This window comes from Mirounga angustirostris, unplaced genomic scaffold, assembly GCF_029215605.1.
Source record: "Mirounga angustirostris isolate CCGP_5_RB_7025 unplaced genomic scaffold, mMirAng1.0.hap1 SCAF_2, whole genome shotgun sequence".
Lineage (NCBI taxonomy): Eukaryota > Metazoa > Chordata > Mammalia > Carnivora > Phocidae > Mirounga > Mirounga angustirostris.
Window position 1 is genome coordinate 92196315 of NW_026991710.1, and position 25308 is coordinate 92221622.

Sequence of the window (25308 nt, forward strand, 5' to 3'; positions counted from 1 at the left end):
AGGTCAAGAGAGCCTTCTCTGAAATGACATTTGAGCTGAGACCTAACTGTTGAGCAGGAACCAGCCAAGTGAAAAGCCTGGTGAAGCATGTTTATAAAGCTCCTGAAGTATAGGAGAACGTTTGGTTATGTTCTGAGAATGAAAAGCACAGGGACTGAAGCATCATGAGGTAGAGTAATATGAGATGATACTGGAGGGGTATTTAAGGGCCAGATCATGTAAGGTTTTGTAGACCATGGTTAAGAATTAATTTTATTTGATGTATAAAGCCACTGACTTTCTGTAAGCCAGAGTAGACAGTGATCAGATTTGCATTTTTTAAAAATTTCTCTAGTTGCTATGTAGAGAATGGGTTATAAGAAGACAAGAGTGTATGTGTGATACTTGCAATGGGACATGGTGTGACTTGGGTTGATAATGATAGGAATGCAAAGCTGATAAACTTCAGATGTAGAATTAACAAGATTTTCTGATGGGTTAGATATGGGGGCAAAAGAAGAGCTGGAATCCAAGATAACGGTAGGATAATGCATCTATCATGGTGCCCTGGCAACCTTGCTCACTGCACATCTATATAGCAACACTGAACCACACTCCAACCCAAATCCTGACAAAGCTCTGTGATCCTCCCTGGAACATGGCAAGATAGGTCCTCAAGGAGATGTGACAAAGCCATTTATCATCTGCTCCCCTATCTTGCAGAAGGCTGCCTTAAGGGGCAATTTCTCATCTAACTCCCTGATTCTAATGAAGCAGGGATTTCCACCTCACTCCCACTCACTACAGATGTAAGCTAATAAAACTGCTTGGCTGGAGTTGAGAGTTGGCTCTTCAACAACAGAGCTGCCCTCCATTTATGTGTCATTTGGCCTCCCTGGTCCAATGTCCAAGGGACATCCCTAGGGACCAGGGATGTGGAACACTGACCCCACACTGATCTTGCTTTTGCTATCTGTGTAAGTAATAAACTAAGTCTATTTGAGCTCATTGTCTCCCCACCGGTTAAATCTATGGAAATGGACAGCCAACCTAGCAGTTACAACTACACTTGACAATAACTTTTTGGTTTCTAACTTGACAAATATAGTGGGAGGAACAGATTTAAGAAGGTGAAGGAAATTAAGAGTTCTGTTTTGGAAGTTAAATTTGAGGTGTTTATGAGAAATTTATATGAAGACATCAAGAAGGTGATGAGATATAGATAGATAGATAGATATAGGCATATCTATCTATATATGTCTGTAGTTCAGAGAAGAGGTCAAGGTACAAGTTTAGAAGTCATTCGTAGGTAAAAGGTATTTTAAGTCATTATACTAGGTAAGATCACCCTGGGGAAGCATATAGGCAGAGAAGCCCAACTAAGTGTTGATATTTAGAGGTCAGGGGTAGAGAAACTGCCAAAAGAAGCAGATTCAAGAGGGACACAGGAAACCAAAGAATGTGGTATCACAGGAAATACTGGTGGCCATGTGCCACCACACAGTGAGGAATATGGAGAACTGGAGCCAATATGCACTGAGGGGCAGGGCTAGAGGAGTCTTAATCCCCAGCCCAGCCTCTCCCTGAGGCCTATGGCACTCCTCCTTTAGAGTAAGCAGTCTACTGATCAGCATGGGAGAGTAAGCAGTCTAAGAACTTTCTTTTCTTCAGAAAGTTCTTTCTTCAGAAAGAGTTTCAAAGAACATGGTTACAGAATTAAACTTTGACTTTATTATATGCATGGAAGCTGTCAAAATTTCGAATTCATGGAATTTAAAAATGTGTGGTACATAAAAGTTAATTTAATATTTGGTAAGAAAACTGAAAAAGAATTCTAAACATAGCAACGGTTCATTAAAATGTCCAAAATACTGGTTTTAGATGCTAAATATACACAAGGAGAACTGTATTTTTGGAAATAAACACTATTATTCTACAGAAAGGAAATCATAGAAAAGGTATTATTGCTCAAATAGGGCTTCCTATATTAAAACCACAATGATGCATTGGCACTATTCCAAAACATATTATGTTAGTACTCTAGTACTGTAAGTACCAACAAGTTACACCACCAGTAACAAGCTGCTCATAACCTTGACCTTGAAAACAAATGGCTGCTTGTGAAATAATATGACCAAACCAAGAGATGGTTCCTTACAAAACAAAACATAGGACTAAAAGCAAGCATAAGAAGAAAATAATATATCCTTATTGAGAACACTATTCCTTCATCACCACGGGTACTTCTTGTACATTAACCCTCACAGATGTACACTTAAACACACTTAATTCTTAATAATACACTTAATAATTCCTAAATACATCTAGGAATGCAACAGATGACTAAATTGATGACTAACACAATTTAAAGACTTCAAAATGATAATAAGAAATCCCAAATTTGACAACAGATGACAGTAATACGCCAATAAACTGTGGAGTATCCATAAAATGTCTAGAGATTTCTTCATCCTTCATGACTCTCCTCTTAGCCCCTCTGTGTTCACAATTCATTTTCATCCATTTCTGTAGGAGAAGTGTTTTGGGTGGAACAGGATGAGTAAACGCCATACTCAGGTATGGGCTTCTGTAGTGGCCAGTTGTTCTCTTGCAAGAGTGATCTTGGAGACAAAATAAATTGAGTCTCAAAAAATTCTAAGGACTCTCCATCTTCCTTCTCTATCAGGAACTGATACTCACCAAATCTGACCATGCACTTGTAAGGCAGGTCTATTTTATTTAGGTAGCACAGCTCCTTGTTGTCCACAAGCAGACTGGTCTTCTTACTCATATTTTTTATTTCAAAAGAGAGAACTGAACTATCAAACTTTTTAAACAGCTGCAGAGAAAACTGAACTCGGGAAACCTGTTTATCCTGAAAGGTATAATGACAGATGTTGGAATTTCGGCCAAATTTCACCACTTCGCTGGAGGGAAGTTTTTCTCGGTTATAAAACCTTATTGATTGGAATATTCTACTTTGCAGCTGGCCAGGATGGTAAACAGTTATCTGGAGACAAGTCATTGTCTCTTCTGTATCAGCATCTTCGAAACTGGTCATGATGTGTCTCAGAATCTGACCTGCCTGCAACAATCAAACCAGCATGTTAGTTCACTCCCATTTTTCAGGCATTGAAATCTTTAATTCTAATATTTTGATGAAAATCTTCTGATAGGTGATTTATTTAGAATTTAAGAAGACAATACATAGAATACTCAATTAACTAGCACATATGTGAAATTTTACGCAAGTCCCATGAGATCTGGTGTATTACTTTTTTCCATCTCTATTTTTCACTTCTAGTTTGACAATAAAACCATATACACAATCTAGACAATAACAAGGAATGCTTGTCGATAATAAAGTGATTTGGCAGGGGCATAAAGAAACTTCAGTTCCTTTCTGATTTAAATAGAGTGACTTGGCCCAGAGAAAATATGACAGCTATATTTTAGAAATCAGGATAAGTAATCCCCTTGGTTTGAATGCCCTCAGAGGATATACACATAAAGAAAACCTGCAGTTTATTAACTAAATTATAATTAGATGTATTATGAATTGTAAAACCTGATTAAAGAAATTTAAAAATTATAAACAAATAATTGCAACATTTATTCTTTACATCCTCACTTAGATTTCTAGTAGGTAAAGGGTTAAATATAATAAATGCTTAGCTACAATAGGAAAGCAAGCTAAGTGTCCATCAATAGATGAACAGGTAAAGATGTGGTACACACACACACACACGAATATTATGCAGCCATAAAAAGGAACGAGATTGTGCCATTTGTAACAACTAGGATGAACCTAGAAGGTATTATGCTAAATGAAATTAAGTCAGACTGAGAAAGACAAATACCATATGATTATACTCATTTGTGGAATCTAAAAACAAATGAATAGACAAATAAAAAGCAGAATATGACCTGCAAATACAGAGAACAAACTGATGATTGCCAGTGAGGATAGTGGATGTTGGGCAAAATGAGTGAAGGGGAGTGGGAGATACAGGCTTCCAGTTACAAAATGAGTAAATCACAGGAGTAAAAGGCACAGCATAGGGAATACAGTCAGCGATACTGTAATAGTGGTATATCGTGACAGATGGTGACTACACTTGTGGTGAGCATTAAGTATAGAGAAGTTGAATCACTATGTTGTATACCTGAAACTAATGTAACAGTGTACATCAACTGTAATAAAGAAAAAAAAATAGTAAGTGCTCTAAAAGTTTTAGACCTGTAAAATTAGACATTACATAAGTCAGTCCTAATTATCATAGTCTGTACTCCTACTGGAATTATTTATCAATTGTTCCTAATGACTGAACAAACTGTCATTAACCACATTCTGTCATTAAGAGTTAATAGCACCCCTCTAGAGCTCTTGGCCCTGTGGTGCCCTCCACCTACACTTGCCTATATGCACCTTTAATAATCAGTGGAGTAAAGTAGTATAACAGGATAGGAGAACTAATTACCAAAATCTTGGAGAGATTATTCTGACACAGAACTGCCATTTTTTAACTAATTTATTTTAAAAGAATTAAGTGCACACAATTTAAAATTTGATACAGCAAATAACGATTTTTAAAAAGAGTATCTTCACTCCACCCTAATCCTTCTAGAGTCAACCACTGTAAAAGCTGTTTTTATCCTTACAGAAATTTTCTTTATACAACAAGCATAACTATGTGTGTGCTCATAGACACAAACACCTATGTTTCTACACATAGAGAAAAATTTTTCTTACACAAACAGGAACTAAACATTATATTTAGTTCTAGGCCTTGCATTCTTAAATTAATAATACAAATGGGTGATTTGTTTCCATATCCACACATATACATATACCTTATATTTGAAAGGCTACACAGAATTCCTTTAATCTAGCATGGTGATAAATTACACCAATAAAGTGAGGCTGAGTGTTCCCTGCATTCCTTAAAAACTGTTTAGGGTTTGGAAATCAAGAATCTTAAGTGAAGTTGAATTGTGGTTTTTGTTTGCTATCTATATTAGATGTTGGTATCAGAATTATTATGCTGGTTTAAAAAAAAAACCAGAATTCTTTCTTTTTCTTTCTACACTTGCTGCTATTTATTTTTAAAATACAATCTTTCCTCCTGTTTTGCAGTTATGGCGCTATTTTTTTTCTTTTATTAAATTCTTTATTTAAATTCAATTTAGTTAACATATACTGTATTATTAGTTTCGGGGATAGAATTTAGTGATTCATCATTTCATATAACAGCCGGTGCTCATTTATATCAAGTGCCCTCCTTAATGCCTATCACCTAATTATCCTTTCCCCCACCAACCTCCCCTCCAGGAACCCTTAGTTTGTTTCCTAGAATTCAGCGTTTCTTATGCCTCTCTATTTTTGCCTCCCTCTCTATTTTCATCTTATTTTATTTTTCCTTCCCTTCCCCTATGTTCATCTGTTTTGCTTCTTAAATTCCACATATGAATGAGTGCTAAAAATCAAACTCTCAATTTATTCAATTTTTCAATAAATGATATGGCTAAGCAAAATTTCTTTTTTATTGATTTGGAAATATATCTTTAATTTTAAATTTACTTGTCATATATTGTTTTTGGACATTATTACATCATATCACATTACCCAAGCAGACAGGACATGCCCAGCTATAAGCAGCAAAGTGAGAGGAACCATCAAAATCATGGGCCAAGGATGGTCAAAATTACTCTGAAACCAACACAGCGAGAATTAACACACAATGGGTAGAATTGTGATTTGAAGACACCTTAATTATGATAATAAAGTCACATTATTCAAGAAGCTGACAGCATTAAAGAGAATAATTATAACAAATCATCAGATGATACAATTAGTGGTTGACAAGAAAAGAATTAGCTGTTAACAAGTAAAGAACCTAAAAAGGAGGGGCAAGAATTTGTCAGTGATCTCAGCCTTGTCTAGGATACACTGCCATCATTCTAGTTCATTCTTGGACTTTGGACAATAACAGTTCCAAAAGGAGAACTGGATTAAAAATCATGGTGTATTCTGGATATAGTCTTTGGGTAACACCCAAATTTTGTTTTGTGTTCTTCCTATAACCAATTAGTTTAGAATTCATTCTTTTGAGCAAATCTACCACCAAGAAAAGTTTGCCCCACACAAGCTCTTATGCTTAATTCTCAGGGTAGATATATTATTCACTGCAAGGGGAAAAAATAGGCATTCTTGTTTATCACTCAGTGGCTACAAGTGTCTTGGTGTGAATCAACTCTCAGGGTTTGACAAACTTTTGGGATCATAATTGTGACTCTCCAAAAACACTGAGGTTGACTGTAATACTGTCAAGTATTCGCTGCCCCTCCCTACCAGGCCTTGCTCCTTTAGAAAGATGATACTTCTTACTCCATTGACAACCATGTCAATGAAACATGAATGGAAGTGACACAGAAGCTTATTTCCAAGCAGAAGCTTTAAAAGCCACCGTGTAGGTCCACCAATCCTCTTGGCCTCTGCTACATCGGCAGTCCCCAGAAGCAACTCAGCCTCCATCCCTGAGGGAAGGGCCAAAGACAGAGTCAAAAAGGACATGTAATATGAGCAAGAAATCAAACCTTTTTTTAAGTCATTTGTTCCTGAGCCCTAACATAGACTGGGCTGACAAGCATCCACCTATCCAACCAAGGTACGAAATGACCTCAACCCTGACAGTTAACAGGGTTACTACTTAACTGTATGCCCTTCACGTGCCAGGTACAGTGTTAGCCATTTACACATACTGTCTCATCTTCAGAATAACCCTATGAATCATCCTTCACAGAGGAGGGAGCTATGTCTCAGAGGGTTTAGCTAAGTAGCCCCAGGTCACAAAGTCAGTATCAAAGGCAGGATTCAAACAGAAAAAAAAAATACACCCTCTCTTACCCACAACAAATAACTGCTCTCTGTTGCCAGTTACTCCACAAGAGATAGCAGTTAATCTGTAGAGAGGAGGGCCATGGAAGTGTACTAAAACCAGCAAGACACCAACCTAGAATCTAGTGTTGGGGTAGGAAATACACTGTTACTCCTGCCTCATAAGAGAAAGAGGCTCTGAAGCAGCAGGTTACTGTGAGTATTAGTTATCCCTAAGTCTGCATGTATGGATATTAGCATGGACCCAGTACTCACTAGTAATTGTGGTAGGTTGTTTGGGGAGCTCCAAAGTTGAATAAATCATGGTCTCTGATCTCAAGGAACTGAGAAAGTAATCTATTTGTTAATTTCTAGAGCTGCAAGTTCCCTCTACAAAGTGGCCTGAATCTCTGCCATTTCTGAGTGTCAGTAGAAAGACAGTAAAGACTGAAACTAACAAAAACCCTAAAATAAACTAAAATTGGTAGGTTTTTTTAAAAAAGATTTTATTTATTTATTTGAGAGAGAGGGAACGAGTGAGAGAGAGAGCACGAGCAGGGGGAGGGGCAGAAGGAGAAAGAGAAGCAGTCGCCCTGCTGAGCAGGGAGACCAATGCGGGACTTGATCCCGTGACCCTGGGATCATGACCTGAGGCGAAGGCAGACGCTTAAACTGCTTAACCGACTGAGCCACCCAGGTGCCCTGGTAGATCTTTAAAAAAAAAAAAAAAAAAAAAATCACTAGTGTGCAAATGCTCAAAAGCAGCTTTTTGAAATGTCTGACATAAGTTATCAAAGATAGAAGAACAATGAGCTTATATAGCAGTAACAGTGGTTACCTCTGGAGAGGAAACCTGGGGTCAGGGGTGGAAAGGAGACTTTTCATTGCACATTCTATACCTTCGAAATTGTATACCATGTGTACTTAATATCTAATCAAACACTTAACAAACATTTTCTTTACAAAATTACAAACCATCTGATTTTTATGGAATTAAATGGAGGTGGAGATTAGCTAAGTATTAAAGGGGTAAACTATGATATCTGACATAAAAAAATTGTAAAACATGGTTCGCCTGGCTGGCTCACTCAGTAGAGCATGCAACTCCTGATCTCAGGGTCGTGAGTTCTAGCTCCACGATGGGTATAGAGCTTACTTAAAGAAAAACACTGTGTAAAACACTGTGGTGATGTCTGATACACAATAGTATCTATATTCACAAATGAACTACAATAAATAGATAAATATATAGAAATGAAAATGAGCAAATGAGCCCTGCTATCAAGAACGTTATCACAGAAAGCATAATACAGAATGTGAGTGCTCCATTCTTGAGTGTCAGAAGAGTAAACCTCTCCTTTGCTGGACACCAGGAAGCAAGTACACACTTACCTGGGAGTCTTAGAGCTGGCAAGAGAAGGGTTAGACTCTGGGGTTGCCTTCTGACTCCTCTCAAAGGAAATAAGGTGCTATGTGCAAAAATATGCTCTCTACACTTGCTCACACTCCCCCCCCCACCCCCCCACACACACACCAGTTACCCCTCCCAAAGTTGGGCAAAGCCAGCAAAGAGACATACTACCCTGACCTTGCAAAAAGGCTGTTTGGACCTCAACTGTCATGAACAAAAAGACGGATATTTTTGCTCAAAGGAGGAGCCAGGTGTCCAAGCAGTTTAACAGAAAGTTTGGTGCCCCTGGGTGGTCATGCATGCCAAGAGGATTCTCATGCTTTAAGTTTGCTTTTTAAGGTAAGATCTAGTGAAATAATGGAGCTTGTTCTGGGCCTTGTGTTAAGGAAGGTATTCTAAAGGTTTACTTTCATCCTCCTCAGCTCCCACCCTATGGATAATCTCAAGAGAAAGTATATGTCTTTGCCTTGCTGCAAGCAGCCTTTTTTCAAAGGCTTTCTCCCTGACCAACACCCAACACTGAGCTAACAGGAGGGAAGAGAAACTTGAAGCCTAGCAAAAGACAGGGTCATCCTCCTGACTAACGCCCCTCGCCGGTCACCACCCCCAGTGTGGCTTCGAAGACATCTGTGAACTCTACTCCTGGTCAGCAGAATCAATTCTTAAATAATAGGTTTCGTAGAAGGAGTCGTGAAAAACAAAAAGAGCAAGAGGAAAACCTTAAGAGAGCTCACTTTTTCTTCCGAGATAGTGTCTTCTTTCTCTCACTCTACCTGATCAACCTGTACCCAATCAGATCTGCACAGTCCAGTTTCTTGGTGGCTGTGGACATCCGCTATGAGGTAGAGCGTGGGTTCTGGCTTCCTTCCGGAGGATGTGGGAAATTCCTTTCAATCTGAAAGCTGGGGAAAGTCCCAGAAAACAGCAGATTACTATATTTTCCTAATATATATAATTTTCCTGAGGCAAGGAGGGCAGGTCCAGAAGAACCCTCAGTAGAGAACCCGGAGCTCCAGGGAGCCCGAGGCCCCGCAGGAAAGTCTCCTGGGGGACGCGGAGGGGGTTCACGCCCAATTGCTTTGTGAGCTACCCTTGATAAATGGAATTCTTTTGTGTTCTCTGATTAGGAAAAAAACTGCAAAGCACGGAAATTGATAAAGAAAACACACCCCATCTCTGGCATTTCCTTTCAGTATTCCCCCCTCGCATTTATAAATATTCCTAAGGTTTACCAAGCTGGGGCCGTGCCCTATGTAATTGCTGGAGCGCGCCGTGGGTGTGACTTTGTACAGAGCATCGCGAAGGACTCCTTGACAAAGCTCCGCTCTCGGCGCGAGGAACAGACAAGACACACTCCCCACTCCACCCCCAGCCCGCCGCCCGCTAGGTACCTCGGCGCCGGGCAGTCGGCGAACTAACTTCCCAGAGCGGCTTCGCTTTCCGGGCTCCGCACGAGACGCTCGAAGGCCACCCCGCGGAGGCTGGAGTCGGGGGACCGGCACCGCCCACCGCGCTCCGCTCCACGAGAAAGCGCCAGCCCGCCCCGCCGCAGCTCCCGGGGAGGGAGAGGGCGCGTGTGCGCCGAGGGGGCGGGGCCGAACTGGGGGGCGGGGGGAGCGCGGACGCGACCGAACCCGGGGAGCGGGCGGCTGCGGAGCGCTGGTCCCCCGGCGCGCGCCACCTCCCCTCCTGCTCCCGGCCGACTGCGGCCCCTCGCCACCCCCAAGGCCTTTATAAAGACCGCACGGAAGCGCCGCGGTTCTCAGGCCCCGCCCGCACGCGCGCCCGCACCCTCCCTCCTCCGCCCGGCGTCTGCGGCTGCGAAGCCCCGGCCCCTGGCCGCCGTGCTGAACTTCCAGGCCACGTTTGAGGCGCAGTAAACTGGTAGGGACCTCACCTCCCCAGACAAGTGGCCCCTCCGAAGGGGATGTGGCTAGTGAGCTAGACTTTGAAAAGGGAACAGAAGTGTTGGCTTGGGACCGGGTAGCGGGTAGGCAGAGAGTTGAACTTACTCCCTAAACAAGCCTTGTGCACGGCTTGTATTGTCTCATTTAATCCTCACAGTGGAGGGAGAGTAGGTCCCCCTTGCAGGTGAGTAAACGGCCGCCCTGAGGGTGGCTAAGTGTCACGTTGAGCGAGAACGGAGACGGGATTTGAACGTGCCCCAGAGCTCCAAATCAGCCTGCGGCTACCCATGCTGCCCTCACCTTACACAGACCAGTCCAGGGGCTTCCTCTCCCGCCCCGTCTGCCTGAAGGGATCCCTCACTCAACATCCAGGGTCTGGGGTTCCACAAATACGGGCTGGTATACATGGTGCACTGAGAAACACTTGACCTCCCAGGAGTCCTTTATAGTCTCCAGTGAAATGAACTAAAGGTGGAGAGAACCTAAAGGCAGGAGGTGTCTAGAGCCGGGTAGGAGTGAGACTCTATAGAAGGAGCAGAAGACAGAGAAGAGAGGGAGGACCAAGCTAGCAGTGACTGAGGTCAAACTGGCCCACTTACTTCAGAGCTTGGAAATCTACCTGCCAGTTCTGGTAGGTGTCAGATGGAAGCCACTTATCTGTCTGCATTCTGACCCTGACTTGCAGGACAGTTGCTCATTTGCAGGTCAGTTTCATTGACAATAAAATGACATTGATACATGCTGCTTTCCCGTCTGATAAAGAGATACTGTGAGGGATTAGATTTTGACCTCTCAGAATTAGTCAGGTATAATCAGGAACCATAAGCCTGGGGAAGGAAGAGTACAACTACATGTGAGGCCGATTCCTGTAAGGCTGCAATTTTGTTTGTTAATCATCAACATTTATCTCTTCTCTGGAGTGGAGATAGTGGGGGTGCATTATTTCTACCTATCACATGTCCTCCAAACCAAATAACTTAATCTTTCCCTTGTTGAATCTAAATTTTATCATATAGTACTTCTCACCAGTGTAATTTTTAGGAATAAAAAATTACTAAATTTCCTATTTTTTTACGAAAAAAGTAAAACAAAACCCAAAAGCCTCCCCCCTCCTTTAATATTTATACTTAAGTATTTACATTGTAGTTGTTAGTGCTTCTTCATTAATTTTTAAAATCCAAGAAATCACTAGCATCCTAACAAATAACATTTTATACTACTAATGAGGGATCAGAAGCTATACATTAATTTATAACACAATAATTTTTTTTCTCATTAAAAAAATAGAAAATATTGCCTTAGAGAAATGCCATACCTGGAGTAAGTTGTCGGTCTATCCTCTATCTCTAGTTTTCTCTTTATGTTTACCATAATTGTGCTGTCAACTAAGTGCATAATTCTGGGGGAAAATTTCCAGAATAACATTCTGGCCATTAACCCCATAGAAATATCACTATTCCTTGCTGTTTGTGGCCCTCAAGTTTATTATATAATTAATTATATGATATAATAAAAGGGTAAAGTTAGTTTTGAGATCATCTTGCTCCAACCCTGAAGTAACTTCAGAAGTATAACCCCTTCTGAACATAGGCTCCATGTGCATATTTTATGTAATCTAGGCTTAGATGGAAAGATTCTCTTTCTACTCTACTTATTTATCTTACTTTTTAGGATTTAAAAATATTCCATCTGCTTTCTGCCAGCACCTCACTGAATTTGTTCTTGTTAAAGCTATCTTTGACCTACTTGCCAAGCCAGTGGACACTTTTCTGTCCTCATCCTTTGTCACTTCTCCGCACCATTAAGTACTGTTGACCACTTCCACTTTGAAATGGAGCCCTAACATGAGTGTGTCTTTTGATAATAGATCAAAAACAATGTTCATTGTTTCTTACTCTTTTTCCTTGGCCCTCAGGGGCCTGACTCTCCATCCTGACTTCATTCAAATAAGGAGTTTCCTTGCACTTTGTTTAAAAGAGGAAACTTCTCTGTAGTAATAAAATTCCCAGACTACCTCTACCAAAGCCATCCCTAAGGGGGTGTGTCTTATGGTGCAAAACTGCTGAAAGTCCCAGAGTTGAATTACACAATCAGATTCTGAATCAGTGACGCTCTGTTTTCTTTTAAATTTCTACTTCCTGAAACCGAGGCTGTTTATGAGAAACAGTGTATTTCAGGGAGACTGTCCTAAAATTAACCTTTTTCAGAGTTAGATTTGCTGGCCTTAAAAGTGTTTATCCTCTTCTTCAAGACAAAGGTGAGTATCAGCCTTTAAATGACAAAACAGTAGATGTGGGTACAAAAGATGGCATAATGTGTAAGAAGGTATTTTTTTTTTTAACTGTGTGACCTTATTTCTACTTCCTGATCTTGTCTACGTTTAAATAACTTTAAAGCTCTAAGAATACTTGCACTTCTAAAAAACGGCACAGAAAGGGAGTGACAGTTGGGAAGGGGAAGGAACAGTGAACTTAGGTTACTGGGGAAAGGAGAAAAGGAACCTGTTTTTTAGAAGGTTTTAGTAACAACGTCCTTCTGTCAGGGAGCTTGCTATTGAACATCTGGCTTTGTCACTGAATTGAGATGTTTGATTAAAGCATTAAAAGAGGTGGGATTGGGGTGGCTGGGTGGCTCAGTGGGTTAAGCATCTGTCTTTAGCTCAGGTCATGATCTCAGGGTCCTGGGATCAAGCCCCACATTGGGATCCTTTCTCAGCGGGGCACCTACTTCTCTCTCTCCCTCTGTTTGCCCCTCCCCCTGCTTGTGCTTGCTCTCTCCCTCTCTCTCTCTCTGTGTCAAATAAATAAATAAAATCTTAAAAAAAAAAAAAAAGAGGTGGTAAATTAAAAAAAAAAAAGAGGTGGGTACTTACATGAAAAATTAACCCTGGGACTTTTGCCCTGGAGTACATAGGTAATCATAACAGAAACCATCACTGGTTCGATGACCTCAGTGATTTTGCCAGGAAAAGGTAAGAGTGGAGAATTACTCTTTTTGTTTGGGAAGAACTGACAGGAATTCTGGGTGTGGTGAAGCATTATGTAGACAGAAAGCATCTAGAAAAATTAAATTCCTTCATGCTTTATTCAAAGAGTCTTTTCACTAACAAATTTTATCATTTGAAATTAGGGCTCTGAACTACTTTGGAAAGCCACAAATTATGAGCTTTAGAATAGTCTGGGACATGCAGGTGGGTGAGAGTGCAGGGGCAGGGTCAGAAAGGAGGGGATTTATGTCACAACATAATGGCACCTCTGAATTATTTGTTTCTTATCTCCCTCTGCCTTTTCTTTTCTTTTTACTTAGTGCAGCTAGTACTCTTATGAGAAGTAATCTCTACTTTTGGCTGATACCTCATTGTTAAGAACATTTTAAATTCCGTACACAAAATCACTGTTGCTGTTCAAGTCTATACATGATACTTTAGCATAATCTCCACGCTCCTTTGTTTCTCCTCTTTCCTCCTTGGCCTCAAATACATTTTGAGTATCGAACTCTATAGAGCATTTGTAATTATACCACAGAAGCTGTACACCCCTGTAGATGGGGTGTCAGCAGATTATATGTATGATGAGCACAATTTTGGGTAGGGCTGGGTATAGGTTCACTTACCACCTGAGAGACACACAAGACCTAAACAAATGCCAAGTCAAGTCTTTATGTCCAGTGACCAGAATAATTTACTTCTTTCTTTCCACCTCCCCTTCCAAACTCTGTCAACCTGCAGCCACAAGAGAAAGAAAACACTTAAAAGTATTCTGGCAATAATTTACTCTCCACTTCAAATACCTTTTGAATCTGAGATGAAGGAATTCTCCAAGTTCTTCCCCAACAAGACACCAGAATTTGATAGTATCCTTCACTGGCATGAGTAATGTTAGGGTGGCTGGTGGGGGGCAGCAAAGAATTGCACAAAGGGTAGAGCAACAGGCAGGAGAGAGTTTATTCACTCTCCAAGGGAGGACAAGGGCCAGACATCAAGAGAGATATCAGCCTGAGTTTCTGTTAGGTTGGGCTTTTTAAGGGGTTTTGAAGGATGTGAGAGGGTTGAAGGTGGGGGGGGGGTGACATGACTCTTGGCCAGGTAGAATGGGAGGTGACAGGTTTCTCCAGGAACTCTCTCCAGGGTTTGTCCAGGATGTGTGTTGTGATCAGGCCAGAGAAGAATATGTTTTGTAGTTGGGGTCTATTTTCTGAGAATAAAGGGTACCATAACCTGGAAAAAGAAAGAGTGAGGGCCAGGTATAAACACCTGTGAGTTTGGTCTGTAAGATTGGCTAGGGAGAGGGCTTTGAATAGATTCCTTTCAAGTAAGGAGCCAATAATTACTTTAAACTTAGGTGTGTGTGTGTTTGTGTGTGTGTGTGTGTATTTTAAAGCCATATGTAAATCATGATGGATGTTATAAAATCTCACATAAAATAATACTGTGTAGTGAGCACACCTGACATATTAAGCTCTAACAATCTCCCCTTAAGTCCTATGTGATCTAAGTTTGGGTTTAGAACCTGGAATTTTCTTTAAGAATAAGTGTTCATTTCAAAATATTTCTGAAACTCCATGGTTCCTCCCATTCCAAAAGAATTTCACTGACCCCTTTCCCTGAACACAGTACACATACTACTTTTACTGTCCCTTAATCCATTTCAGATGATGATGGCTTTTTAGCATAAAATGCTCATTAAAAATGCTTTCCTGAAATTTTAAGCACCTATGTTTTGGAGAATTTTAATGGGAATGTGTATTCAAACTTTTGATATAAACCCATGCCATATTTTTGTTATTGTATCTGTTTCCTCTCTATATGGGGGAGTCTGTTTCTTGTTATTGACAGCGACATGGATTTTCGCAGGATGTTGTGATTTCCTGTGTTTATAGAGTTCTGTGAGATAGACAAGTTTAAAAGTAAGAATATTTTCTTTTGCTATTATTCTTCTGTCTAAGGAACAGAAAAAGATGATCATAGCTTTAATATCAGTTATATATTAATACAGTTTTCTCAAAGTATGGTGTACAAACTACTGATTTTAGGTGGCATGTGTCCAAACTTCGAAAATTTGAGTTTTATCCTTGGTTTAATGTGAATTAAAAATATAATTAGCTTGGGGCACCTAGGTGGCTCAGTCAGTTAAGCATTTGACTCTTGATTTCGGCTCAGGTAATGATCTCAGGGTCATGGGATCAAGCCTGGTGTCAGGCTCTGCGCTCAGGGCAGAGTCTGCTTGCGATTCTCTCTCTCCTTCTCCCTCTGCCCCTCCCCCTGCTTGCACACACTCTCTCTAAATAAGTAAATAAATACATAAATATTTTTTAAGACCAAATAATTAGCTCATAAAATTTATGACTTCATGGATATTATTGCTCAGGAAGATGTTAAGTAAAAAGAAATTGAGGTGTTTACTACTGATTTTAAGGAAACAAGTAAATAAATACTCTTACAGGTAATATGCAGATATGGTAAAAATTGTGAAGGTGGAATGTAACTAGCTAAAGTTTTGGAAATATTGAACTACTGTGTTTGATAAGTGGATATTTTCTGAACCACTGCAGAAATTTGAACCTCACTGGTCCTTGGTTACACAGCTCAATTAATAATACAGTCTGTTAAATTTCTTAATTATAGATGTACAAAATAGCTGATAAAAATGCTTTATCATTTTATCATTTATTCAGTCCTCATGAATTGCCATAAAATTGAAGGGATGTAGAAGGTAACCAATATTTTTTGAAATAAGAATCAGAGAGAGGATAGGGGCTCCTGGGTGGCTCAGTCGGTTGGGCAACCAACTCTTGATTTCAGCTCAGGTCTTAATCTCAGGGTCATAGGATAGGCCCGCAGCAGGCTCTGCACTCAGCATGGAGCCTGCTTAGGATTCTCTCCCTCTCCCTCTGCCCCTTCCCTGACTCTCTCTCTGTCTCTCTCTCTAAAATAAATAAATCTAAAAAAAAAATCATAGAGAGGATGAATCATCCCAGAATAAGCACTACAGTTCTATTCTGCCTGTTTTACCCAGACACTGATATCTTTGAAGGGCAGAGAGGGTTGCTGTGGGCTAAAGGGTAGGAGAGGAGGAGGGGACCATAAGCATCATCTAGGTCAAGGGTCATTAATGTATCATGAAGTGTGCCAATGGCCCTTAAAAAATAATCATATTGGTAATTTCTTTTAGGGACTCCATTCTAGGGAAGATACAATTCTTAATATGGAGAAAACTCACAAAGATGTTTATCAGATAACAACAAATTGTAAGCATTCTAACAAAAGGGGAAGGTTAAGCAAATTATAGTACAGTAGTCCCTCTTTTATCCATGGTTTTGCTTTCCATGGTTTCAGTTATCTGCAGTCAACCACCACCAGAAGCAGATGATCTTCCTTCTGACATTTCGTCACATGCCTGCATCATTCACCTGACTTCATCTCCTCACATAGGTATTTTATCGGCTCACGTCATCACAAGAAGAACGGTGAGTACAATACAGGCATATCTCATTTTATTGTTACCACTTTATTGCACTTTATGGATACTGAGGTTTTTACGAACTGAAGGTTTGCAGCAACCCTGCATGGAGCAAGTCTGTCAGCGCTGTTTTCCCAACAACAGTTGCTCACTTCGTGTCTCAGTGTTACATTTTGGTAATTCTTCAATGTTTCAAACTTTGTCATTATTGTTATGTTTGCTATGGTGATCTGTCATGAGTGATTGCAACTTATTGAAAGCTCAGATGATGATTAGCATTTTCTAGCAATAAAGTATTTTTTCATTAAGGTATGTACATTTTTTAGACATAATGCTATTCCACACTTAATAGACTAAAGCATAGTGTAAACATAATTTTATATGCACTGGGAAACCAAAAAGTTCATTTGACTCGCTTTATTGCAATATTCACTTTATTGTGGTAGTCTAGACTGAACCTGAAATATCTTCCTTTTTTTTTTTTTTAAAGATTTTATTTATTTATTTGAGAAAGAGAGAGAATGAGAGACAGAGAGCATGAGAGGGAGGAGGGTCAGAGGGAGAAGCAGACTCCCTGCCGAGCAGGGAACCCGATGCGGAACTCGATCCCGGGACTCCAGGATCATGACCTGAGCCGAAGGCAGTCACTTAACCAACTGAGCCACCCAGGTGCCCTGAACCTGAAATATCTTCAAAGTATGCCTGTACAGGGGAACAAAAAGGAGTTTTGTTTTGTTTTGAAAAAAGGAAAAAAGGAGGGGAAGAGGAATGGGAACTTTACATGATATGTATGCTAATAGTTTCCTAATTAGTTTCTCATTCTTTTGGATTCCCATAACCTGGATTCATACATTTATGTCTATACGTGTTGTACTTAACATTCATTTTTGCCATTCTTTGCATATACTCCTATTGCACCTCAAAGTATATTGTGTCATCGGCTTGCCCAAAAACTTTGCTTAGAATCTTAACCTTAGCACATCTAGTTACTGTGATACATTCCCCATTAGTGCACTGTAACCACTGAAAAGTATGCAAAATTTTCAATAAAAGTCTTGTCCGTTCATAAGTGTTTTTCTTTTCCATAAAAAAAAATGCTTAGATCCTCATCACATGTCCTTTTATTTGACCACTTCTTCAAAATAACTTAATCTCTGATTATAGTTTGGATGCTGCAGGTCATCATTTTGCAAGATAACCATATTCCTACCCAGACATTTGATTCCCTAAATCCTGCCCCGAGTCATTGTGAGGGATAATAAAATGTGAGTGAATAGCATCTCTTCTGAGATATTACTCAATCAGGTCTGATTCACATCTCCAAAAGTTGCTGGTTCTTTAATAAGAAACATTTGAAGCCCTTTGAGCCCAGATTCCCTGTCACCCCATATCTCCCCCCTTCCCCAGTGGGCAAGAGAAACGGGTAGGAGGACACCAGGAACTAGGTGGAGCTTCTAAAGGCACAGCTTACCACGCAGCTGAGAAGCAGACAGAAACACCCCTACCCAGTTAATTTCAGGCTGCAGGCTCCAGCCTCTTAATGTCGATGTGGCAAAGCATTCATCTTTGTAGCTCTCCTTGGGGACTTCTTGAGACATATTTTTTAAATATATTTCCACTCAATGAAATGACCTCTCATTACTTTATTCAGATCCAAAGGTCACTTTTTATATTTCATTTTTCTTTCTCTTTGCAATTTTGACACTGTTGACTTCTGCAAATGTTCTTTTTTGGTTTCCATATCACTGTGCATTTCTGACTTTTCTCCTACTTCTCTGGCTGCACTTCACTTTTATATTCTCTTTCTCTGCCCGCATCAGATACTACATTGTGCTTTCTGCCTCCTCTCTCTTCTGCTGTGTCTTCACTTTGGATGAATGCCTGTTGCTGCACTTATACCGGTTTATACTAAAGGCCCCGTGGTTCTTCTTCCAGAGTTCTGGAATCTTACATCCAAGTGTAAACCTCTATTACTAAATATCTCTATTCTGCATCCCACAGGCATTTCACATCGAAAATTTTCAACCCTGGGCTCATTTACCACCTCTATCAGTATTTTTTATATTGATATCTGGCACTAAAAGCCATGTACTTGCTCAAGCTAAACATTTGGGCTCTCCTAGACCCCTTATTTCTTTACCAACAATATCTAATCAATTTTGAAGTGAAATTGATTCCATTTCTTAAATACCTTTGGAAACTACCCATATCTACCTATTCTTGGTACAGGCCCTCAAGCTCTCACAGCATGTCCTGATCTCCTTAGCCTCTAGCCTTTGTCCTGTTGGATTAGATATTTCCTAGGACCCAGAGCATTCTTCTACCCCAGAACGTTTTTGCAGTAACCATTTTTTAAAACTAAGACTATATCTTTTATCTCTGAATTCCCATTACCAAGCCCAATGCATGACACGTTGTAGATACCCAATATGGATTTGCTAAGTAAGTAAAATTTAATGGATGCCTACTTCTCTGCCCTATTTCTTTTGTTTAAATGAGACTTACCACAGCGTAAAGCTCCCTGGCTTACAACGACATAATTTTTTCCCAGAGTTAAATAAAAAAATAAATCTATCAACTCAACACTTGAAGAATCACATCCACTTTTCCACACATATATAATGATATCTACTCAACTAGACACAGTAGAAGGTTGAGACATTTGAGAGGTTTTGGACCCTGCCAAATGTGTCTTCTAATTTGGTATTGTTAAAAGAAAATCCAATAATCACTCTTTTGAGTGAGATGACATACTTGCCAAACGAGATTTTCCTCATCTGTGTCTACAGTAGCTGCAGATGTGTCCGCCCTTCGAGGAGGTTCTGGCCCTACTCCAGGCTCTTCCATCCTGCTATATTTGCATCATGCCTATCCTAGACACAATAGAGAGATCTTTTCCTAGGATAAGTTGTGATAAAGATTAACACTCACTGATGAAGGTTGGCTACTGGGATTAGTCATTTTGTGTTAGGTGAGATGTGGAGGGGGAGGCAGAGTGATGAGAATGTCTAGCTCCAAAGTAAGGCTGAAAGAAAAACAGAAGATAATACATGTAGAAAGCATCCCTAAGTTAACCATAAGACATGAGTGAAAGGAAGTGCAACTAAAATATGTACAGTGTCACAATGTTTTGTTAAATCATTTCTGACTACACCTCAATTGAGAGGCAAAAATCAAACTGCTCAATAATCATTGAGGAATACTTAGTTAAATTTTGAAAGCTTATACTTTAAAAAACTTTATTATAAATATGAAAATATATGTACATATAATAAAAAACTTATATAAACATTTAACTTTGCAGAGAAACAATGATATCAATATGTTTATAGTGCTTATTTCTTAGTGGGACTTTGGGTAGTTCTTATTTTCTTTTCTACCATATTTTTTCTCCAAATTTTTAAATAACACCATTTTGCGCTCATTATAATGAAATGTTTCAAAAATCTAGATCTTTAAAAATACTTCAGAGGGCTGCCTGGGTGGCTCAAATGGTTAAAATTACATCAGAGACCACTATGGTACAATCTTCAAGGTTTTCATGACAAATACTTCTTAATGGAGCCTACTAGAAGACATCCAGTAGACTGTTAATACCCTCACTTGCAAGCCAGAAGCCACCGTGTATGAAAAAGCAAGTTATAGTGAAAGAAAAGAAAAGCACTAATTATTATGAACATAGATTTCAGAAGTCTTACAGTATCTCAACACAGTCATTCCCCAAATCACAGTTGTCAAAGAAAAGCTTTTTAGACCACAGCTGTACATGCACAAAGTGTGAAAGGCTGAGTGAACATGAGGGAATTAGGGAGTTCCCCCTGACCAAGTTTTCTCCAAAAGATGTGTCACTTCAGGGAAAAAAAGGGGGGGGAGGAGGAAACAAACCATAAGAGACTCTTAATGGTAGAGAACAAACTGAGGGTTGATGAAAGGAGATGGGTGGGGGGATGGACTAGATGAGTGATGGGTATTAAGGAGGGCACTTGTTACAATGAACACTGAGTATTGTATGTAAGTAATGAATCATTGAATTCTACTCCTGAAACCAATATTACACTGTATGTTAACTAACTAGAATTTATATAAAAATTTGAAAAAAATATATATTCCTTCAGATCACCCTATCTGCTCCCATTCAGCCGCTTCTGAATGCACAGCTCATCTAAGAGCTGGTCTTTCATTTCACTTTCCTGGAAAGGTAGAATCATTAGCTGAGACTGATTTGGAGTTCAAAGTGGACATGTTGAGAATGTGATGCTTACTGGATATCCAAGTACAGATATCCAATAAACAGTTGAAAATATGCATCTGAAAATTTCAAGAGAGAAGTTTGGACTGGAGATACAAAGTTGATGACTATCAGCCAATACATGATATTTACAACTATAAACTGAATGAGATCACCAAAGAGTGGATTTAAATGGGGAAGGGAAGAGGGCCAGAGACTGAGCCTTTGCACATTTCAACATTAAGGTGTCTAGGAGGAGGATGAACCAGCCAAAAAGGCTGAGAAAGAGAGATCAGTGACATAGGAAAACCAAAAGAGTGTAGTCTCATGATGGGCAATAGAGAAGGGAGGGCCTGTGTCACATGCTGTTGATAGGTTAACAAGGAAGAGGAGTGAGAATTGATCATTAGGTGTAGCAAAGTAGAGTTCACCAGTGATGTTGACAAGGGCAGTTTCAGTGGAGTGATGCAGCAGAAGTCTGACTGAAGTGCATTTAAGAGAGAATGGGAAGAGATAGGTTGAAAGCTCAAGTAGGAGCAAATCTTTCAAGGAACTTTGCTGCAAAGGGCAATAGCTATGGATGAAAGTGAAGTCAAGAGACTTCTCTTCTAAGATGGGAGAAATAGTGGCATGTTTGTAAACTGATCAGAATGAGCCCATGGAGAGCAAAAACTCAGAAAGAGAGGAGAAAAATGCAGTATTGAGTTTGAGTAGGAAGAAAGGTGGAATTATTGTTTGAATGGAGTGACTGGTTCTAGGTAAGAGAATGGGTGACTCATCTCTGAAAGCAAATGGGAGGGCAGAATATGGGGTGTAGCTGCTGTTAGGTTGGTAGAGGTAAGTGGAGTCTGTGGAGGTCCTCTCCTGATTGCTGAGAATGAGGGTAGATGAGGAAGGGAGAGAAAATTTGAAACAGGCCCCTAAGAGAGTGGAAGGTGGATGGACCTGGTAATCAAAGTGTGATTGCCTGGCAGCATTAATAGCATCATTGAGTTTCAGAATCAGAAATTTAAAATGCGATCAGGGACCATGGTTATATTTTTTCCCTCAGTGTTGTTCAGCTGTGTAAATGTTGGATTTAATTAGAGTTGTGATTTTGACATGCACATATTGAAAACAAGGGAGTCAAAGGTGTATGCATGTGGTGATTATCATGGTTGACCATGGAAATTAAACTGGGTAAAGGAGGGGAGAGAACCTCAAGGGAGTGTGGGTCCATAGAAAGGTGTTTGGATCAATGGATTATATAGGTCCCAGTGGGATTTTAGGTTTGTTGGATTTGGGAGAATAAAAGGGGACAAGATGGATGGTAGTGGACAGAAAGTGGGATACATGAATTTGAGAGTATGAAAGAGTTGTTGTTTTTGTTAATAACAAAGTCTAGGCAGTATGACCTTGAAAGTGAATGCCTGAGATTGAGTGAAGGACAAGATCTTCAGAAGAAAGGATTTCAAGAAACCAAGAGTCCCCGATCACTAAATAACTATTGAAATCTCCAAGAATAAGGGTTGTTTAGAGAGAGTAACAGGATCTAAATGCAGGATCTAAAATGTCCTAGGAGCTGGCAGTTGACATTAACAATGAGGGGCAGAGGGTGATGACATAAGATTCAAAGATTGGGAAAAGGGTATACAGATTAAACAAGGAAGACAAAAGCAAGGTCCAAAAATGGCAATGATGAGGAGGCTGGTCATTTAGAACAAGTGGTTCTGAGGCTTAGGAGCATAAGTTGCCCCTTGAGAGATTTTTCAAGGTAGTTGAAAATGTAAAGCACTATGAAATGTAATGTATCGCTATTTCTAGCATATGAAAAAGTAGTAGTTATTGCGAACTCTTTTAGCAAAATATTTATATAAATAACCAGGGGGATTTCCTCTCTCTGGCAATCCCCAAAAGCAATAAATAGATTTTTTTTAAGTCACTGAGTGGAAGTTCAGAACTTCGGGACAAGATATCATTCAGAAAAGCTTTTAAGCAAAGTCTCTTTATTTTCTGCATAACAAAACTGTCAGATATTACCACCCCTGATAATTTAGACCTCTGATACTGAGGTTTCTAAAACGTCTAAGGAGAGATTTGAAAACCCTACCTACCTCTATTTAAGGGGATGGGAGGAGAGATTTGTCCCCTGTTAAGCACTTTGGACAGGATCTGGTCTTCCTTGATTGACATTTTCCTCCATGTGTTTCTAAAGTGATGGACAGTGATGACCAATTGTAACTTCTCCACTCTCCTTGGGACTCAGGAACGTGAGTTTCCTCTGTTCTCTTACCTGGATGTTTCAAGTAGCAATCATGCAACAATGCCTATGTATGACATAATGCAGGAAATAAAGGGTAGAGATTATTCCTTATTCTCTTCTCTCTTCTTATAATAAAGTCCTCTGTGTTTAATATTTTTTTAAACTAGAAAGTTCTAAATTAGAAATGGAACAAAATCTATGAACACCAATTTTGGGTGTTTTCACATGAAGCTTTTGAATTAATTTCTTTTCCTAATTATATAGCTACACATAGTCATTATAGAAATGAAAAGAAGGGGGAAAATAATTGAAAAGTATTACTGAGAGCTAAGACTCTTAGTATTTTTGCATATTTTTTTCTGATTATGTTTCAGTCATTTTTAAAAATTGTGGTGAGGTGCACATAAAATTTGCCATCATAATCATTTTAAGTATAAAGTGGTACTAATTTAAATTCACACTGTTGTGCCTCCATCACTCCCATCTATCCATAGAATTCTTTTCATCTTGCAAGACTGAAACTCTGTACCATCAAACAATAACTTCTCATTCCTCCCTTCCCTCTCCCCTTGCAATCACCATTCTACTTTCTGTCCCTACGAATTTGACAACTCGAGGTACCTCATGTAAGTAGAATCATGCAGTATTTGTCTTTTAGTGACTGACTTATTTCACTTTGTATAAAGTCCTCAAATAGCATTTGTCAAAATTCCCTTTTTAAGGCTGAATAATATTGCATTGTATGTTTATACCACATTTTGTTTACTCATCTGTTGATGGATGCCTAAGTTCCTTCCGCTTTTTGGCTACTATAAATAGTGCTGTTATGACCATGGTCTACAAATATCTCTGCAAGTTCTTGCTTACCATTATTTTGGATATTTTCTCAGAAGTGGGATTCCTGGATCATATGATAATTCTATTTTTAATTTTTTGAGGAAATACCACGTGTTCCATAGCAGCTGTACCATTTTATATTCTCACCAACAGTGTGCTAAGATTCCAATTTTTCCACATCCTGGCCAATACTTTTTAATTTTCTGTTTTCTTTTTTTTTTTTTTTCACAGTAGCCATCCTAGTGGGTGTGAAGTGGTTTCTCATTGCGATTTTTTATTTGCATTCCCTAATTATTAGTGATGTTGAGCATCTTTTCATGTGCTTATTGACCATTTGTATATCTTCTTTTGAGAAATGTCTATTCAAGTCCTTTGCTATTTTCTTTTCTCTTATTTTTTTTAAAGATTTATTTATTTATTTGAGAGAGAGAGAGAATGAGAGACAGAGAGCATTAGAGGGAGGAGGGTCAGAGAGAGAAGCAGACTCCCTGCCAAGCAGGGAGCCCGATGTGGGACTCGATCCCGGGACTCCAGGATCATGACCTGAGCCGAAGGCAGTCGCTTAACCAACTGAGCCACCCAGGCGCCCCTTTGCTATTTTCTAAATTATATTGTTTGTATTTTTATTGTTGAGTGGTAGGAATTCTTTATATGTTCTGGATATTAACTCCTTATCAGCTATATGCTTGGCAAATACTTTTTCCATTCCATGGTTTTCCTTTTCACTGTGTTTAATATGACCTTTGATGCACAGAAGTTTTTAAATTTATGTAGTCCAATTTATTTGGGGTTTTTTTGTTTGTTTGTTATCTGTGCCTTTGAGATCATACCCAAGAAATCGCTGCAAAATTCAGTATCCTAAAGATTTTCACCTGTTTTCTTCCAAGACTTTTATAGTTTTAGGCTCTATGTTTTTGAGTTAGTTTTTGCTTATGGTGTAAGGTAAGGGTCCAACTTTATTCTTTTGCACATGGATATCCAGTTTTTCCAATGTCATTTATTGAAAAGATTGTTTTTTCCCCCATTGAATGGTCTTGACATCCTTGTCAAAAATCATTTGACCATATATGTGAAGGTTTATTTCTGGGCTCTCTGTGCGACTTTATTGGTCTGGATGTCTGTCTTTATGCCAGTACCACACTGCTTTGATAAGTGTAGCTTTGTAGAAAGTTTTAGAATTAGGAAGTGCGAGATCTCCAACTTTGTTCTTCTTTTTCAAGATTGCTTAGGCTATTTGGATTTTATGAGATTTCATATGAATTTTAGGATGGATTTTTTTCTATTTCTGGAAAAAACATCATTGATCTTCATTGACTTTTTTTTTTAACATAGCAGTTATCACACTTTGTGAACAACATTATATTCTGCC

General features: G+C 39.4%; 2 protein-coding genes across 14 annotated transcripts in view; one reads left to right on the forward strand and one right to left on the reverse strand.

Moving 5' to 3' along the window:
- Positions 1-1687: 1687 nt before the first annotated feature.
- Positions 1688-9798, reverse strand: TIFA (TRAF interacting protein with forkhead associated domain). Of its 5 annotated transcripts, XM_064584968.1 has the most exons (4): positions 9659-9798; positions 9002-9169; positions 5606-5689; positions 1688-3064 (listed from the first exon to the last, which is right to left on the reverse strand). In XM_064584968.1, exons 3-4 carry the CDS (start codon positions 5663-5665, stop codon positions 2483-2485), a joined length of 642 nt encoding a protein of 213 aa, XP_064441038.1. In that variant the 5' UTR covers positions 5666-5689; positions 9002-9169; positions 9659-9798; the 3' UTR covers positions 1688-2482. The 5 variants fall into 5 exon arrangements, 3 of the variants coding, with proteins under 3 accessions (XP_064441038.1, XP_045736540.1, XP_045736539.1); XM_045880584.3 differs by lacking the exon at positions 5606-5689 and having other exon boundaries at positions 9041-9169; XM_045880583.3 differs by lacking the exon at positions 5606-5689.
- Positions 9799-10010: 212 nt separating this feature from the next.
- Positions 10011-25308, forward strand: part of ALPK1 (alpha kinase 1) — a 120338-nt gene continuing 105040 nt past the window's right edge. For 3 of the 9 annotated variants that reach the window (XM_064584962.1, XM_064584958.1, XM_064584964.1), the window contains exons 1-2: positions 10177-12431; positions 16509-16639. The gene's annotated coding sequence lies outside the window, so the exon portion shown is untranslated. The other 6 variants (XM_064584965.1, XM_064584966.1, XM_064584960.1 and 3 more) reach the window with 5 other exon arrangements.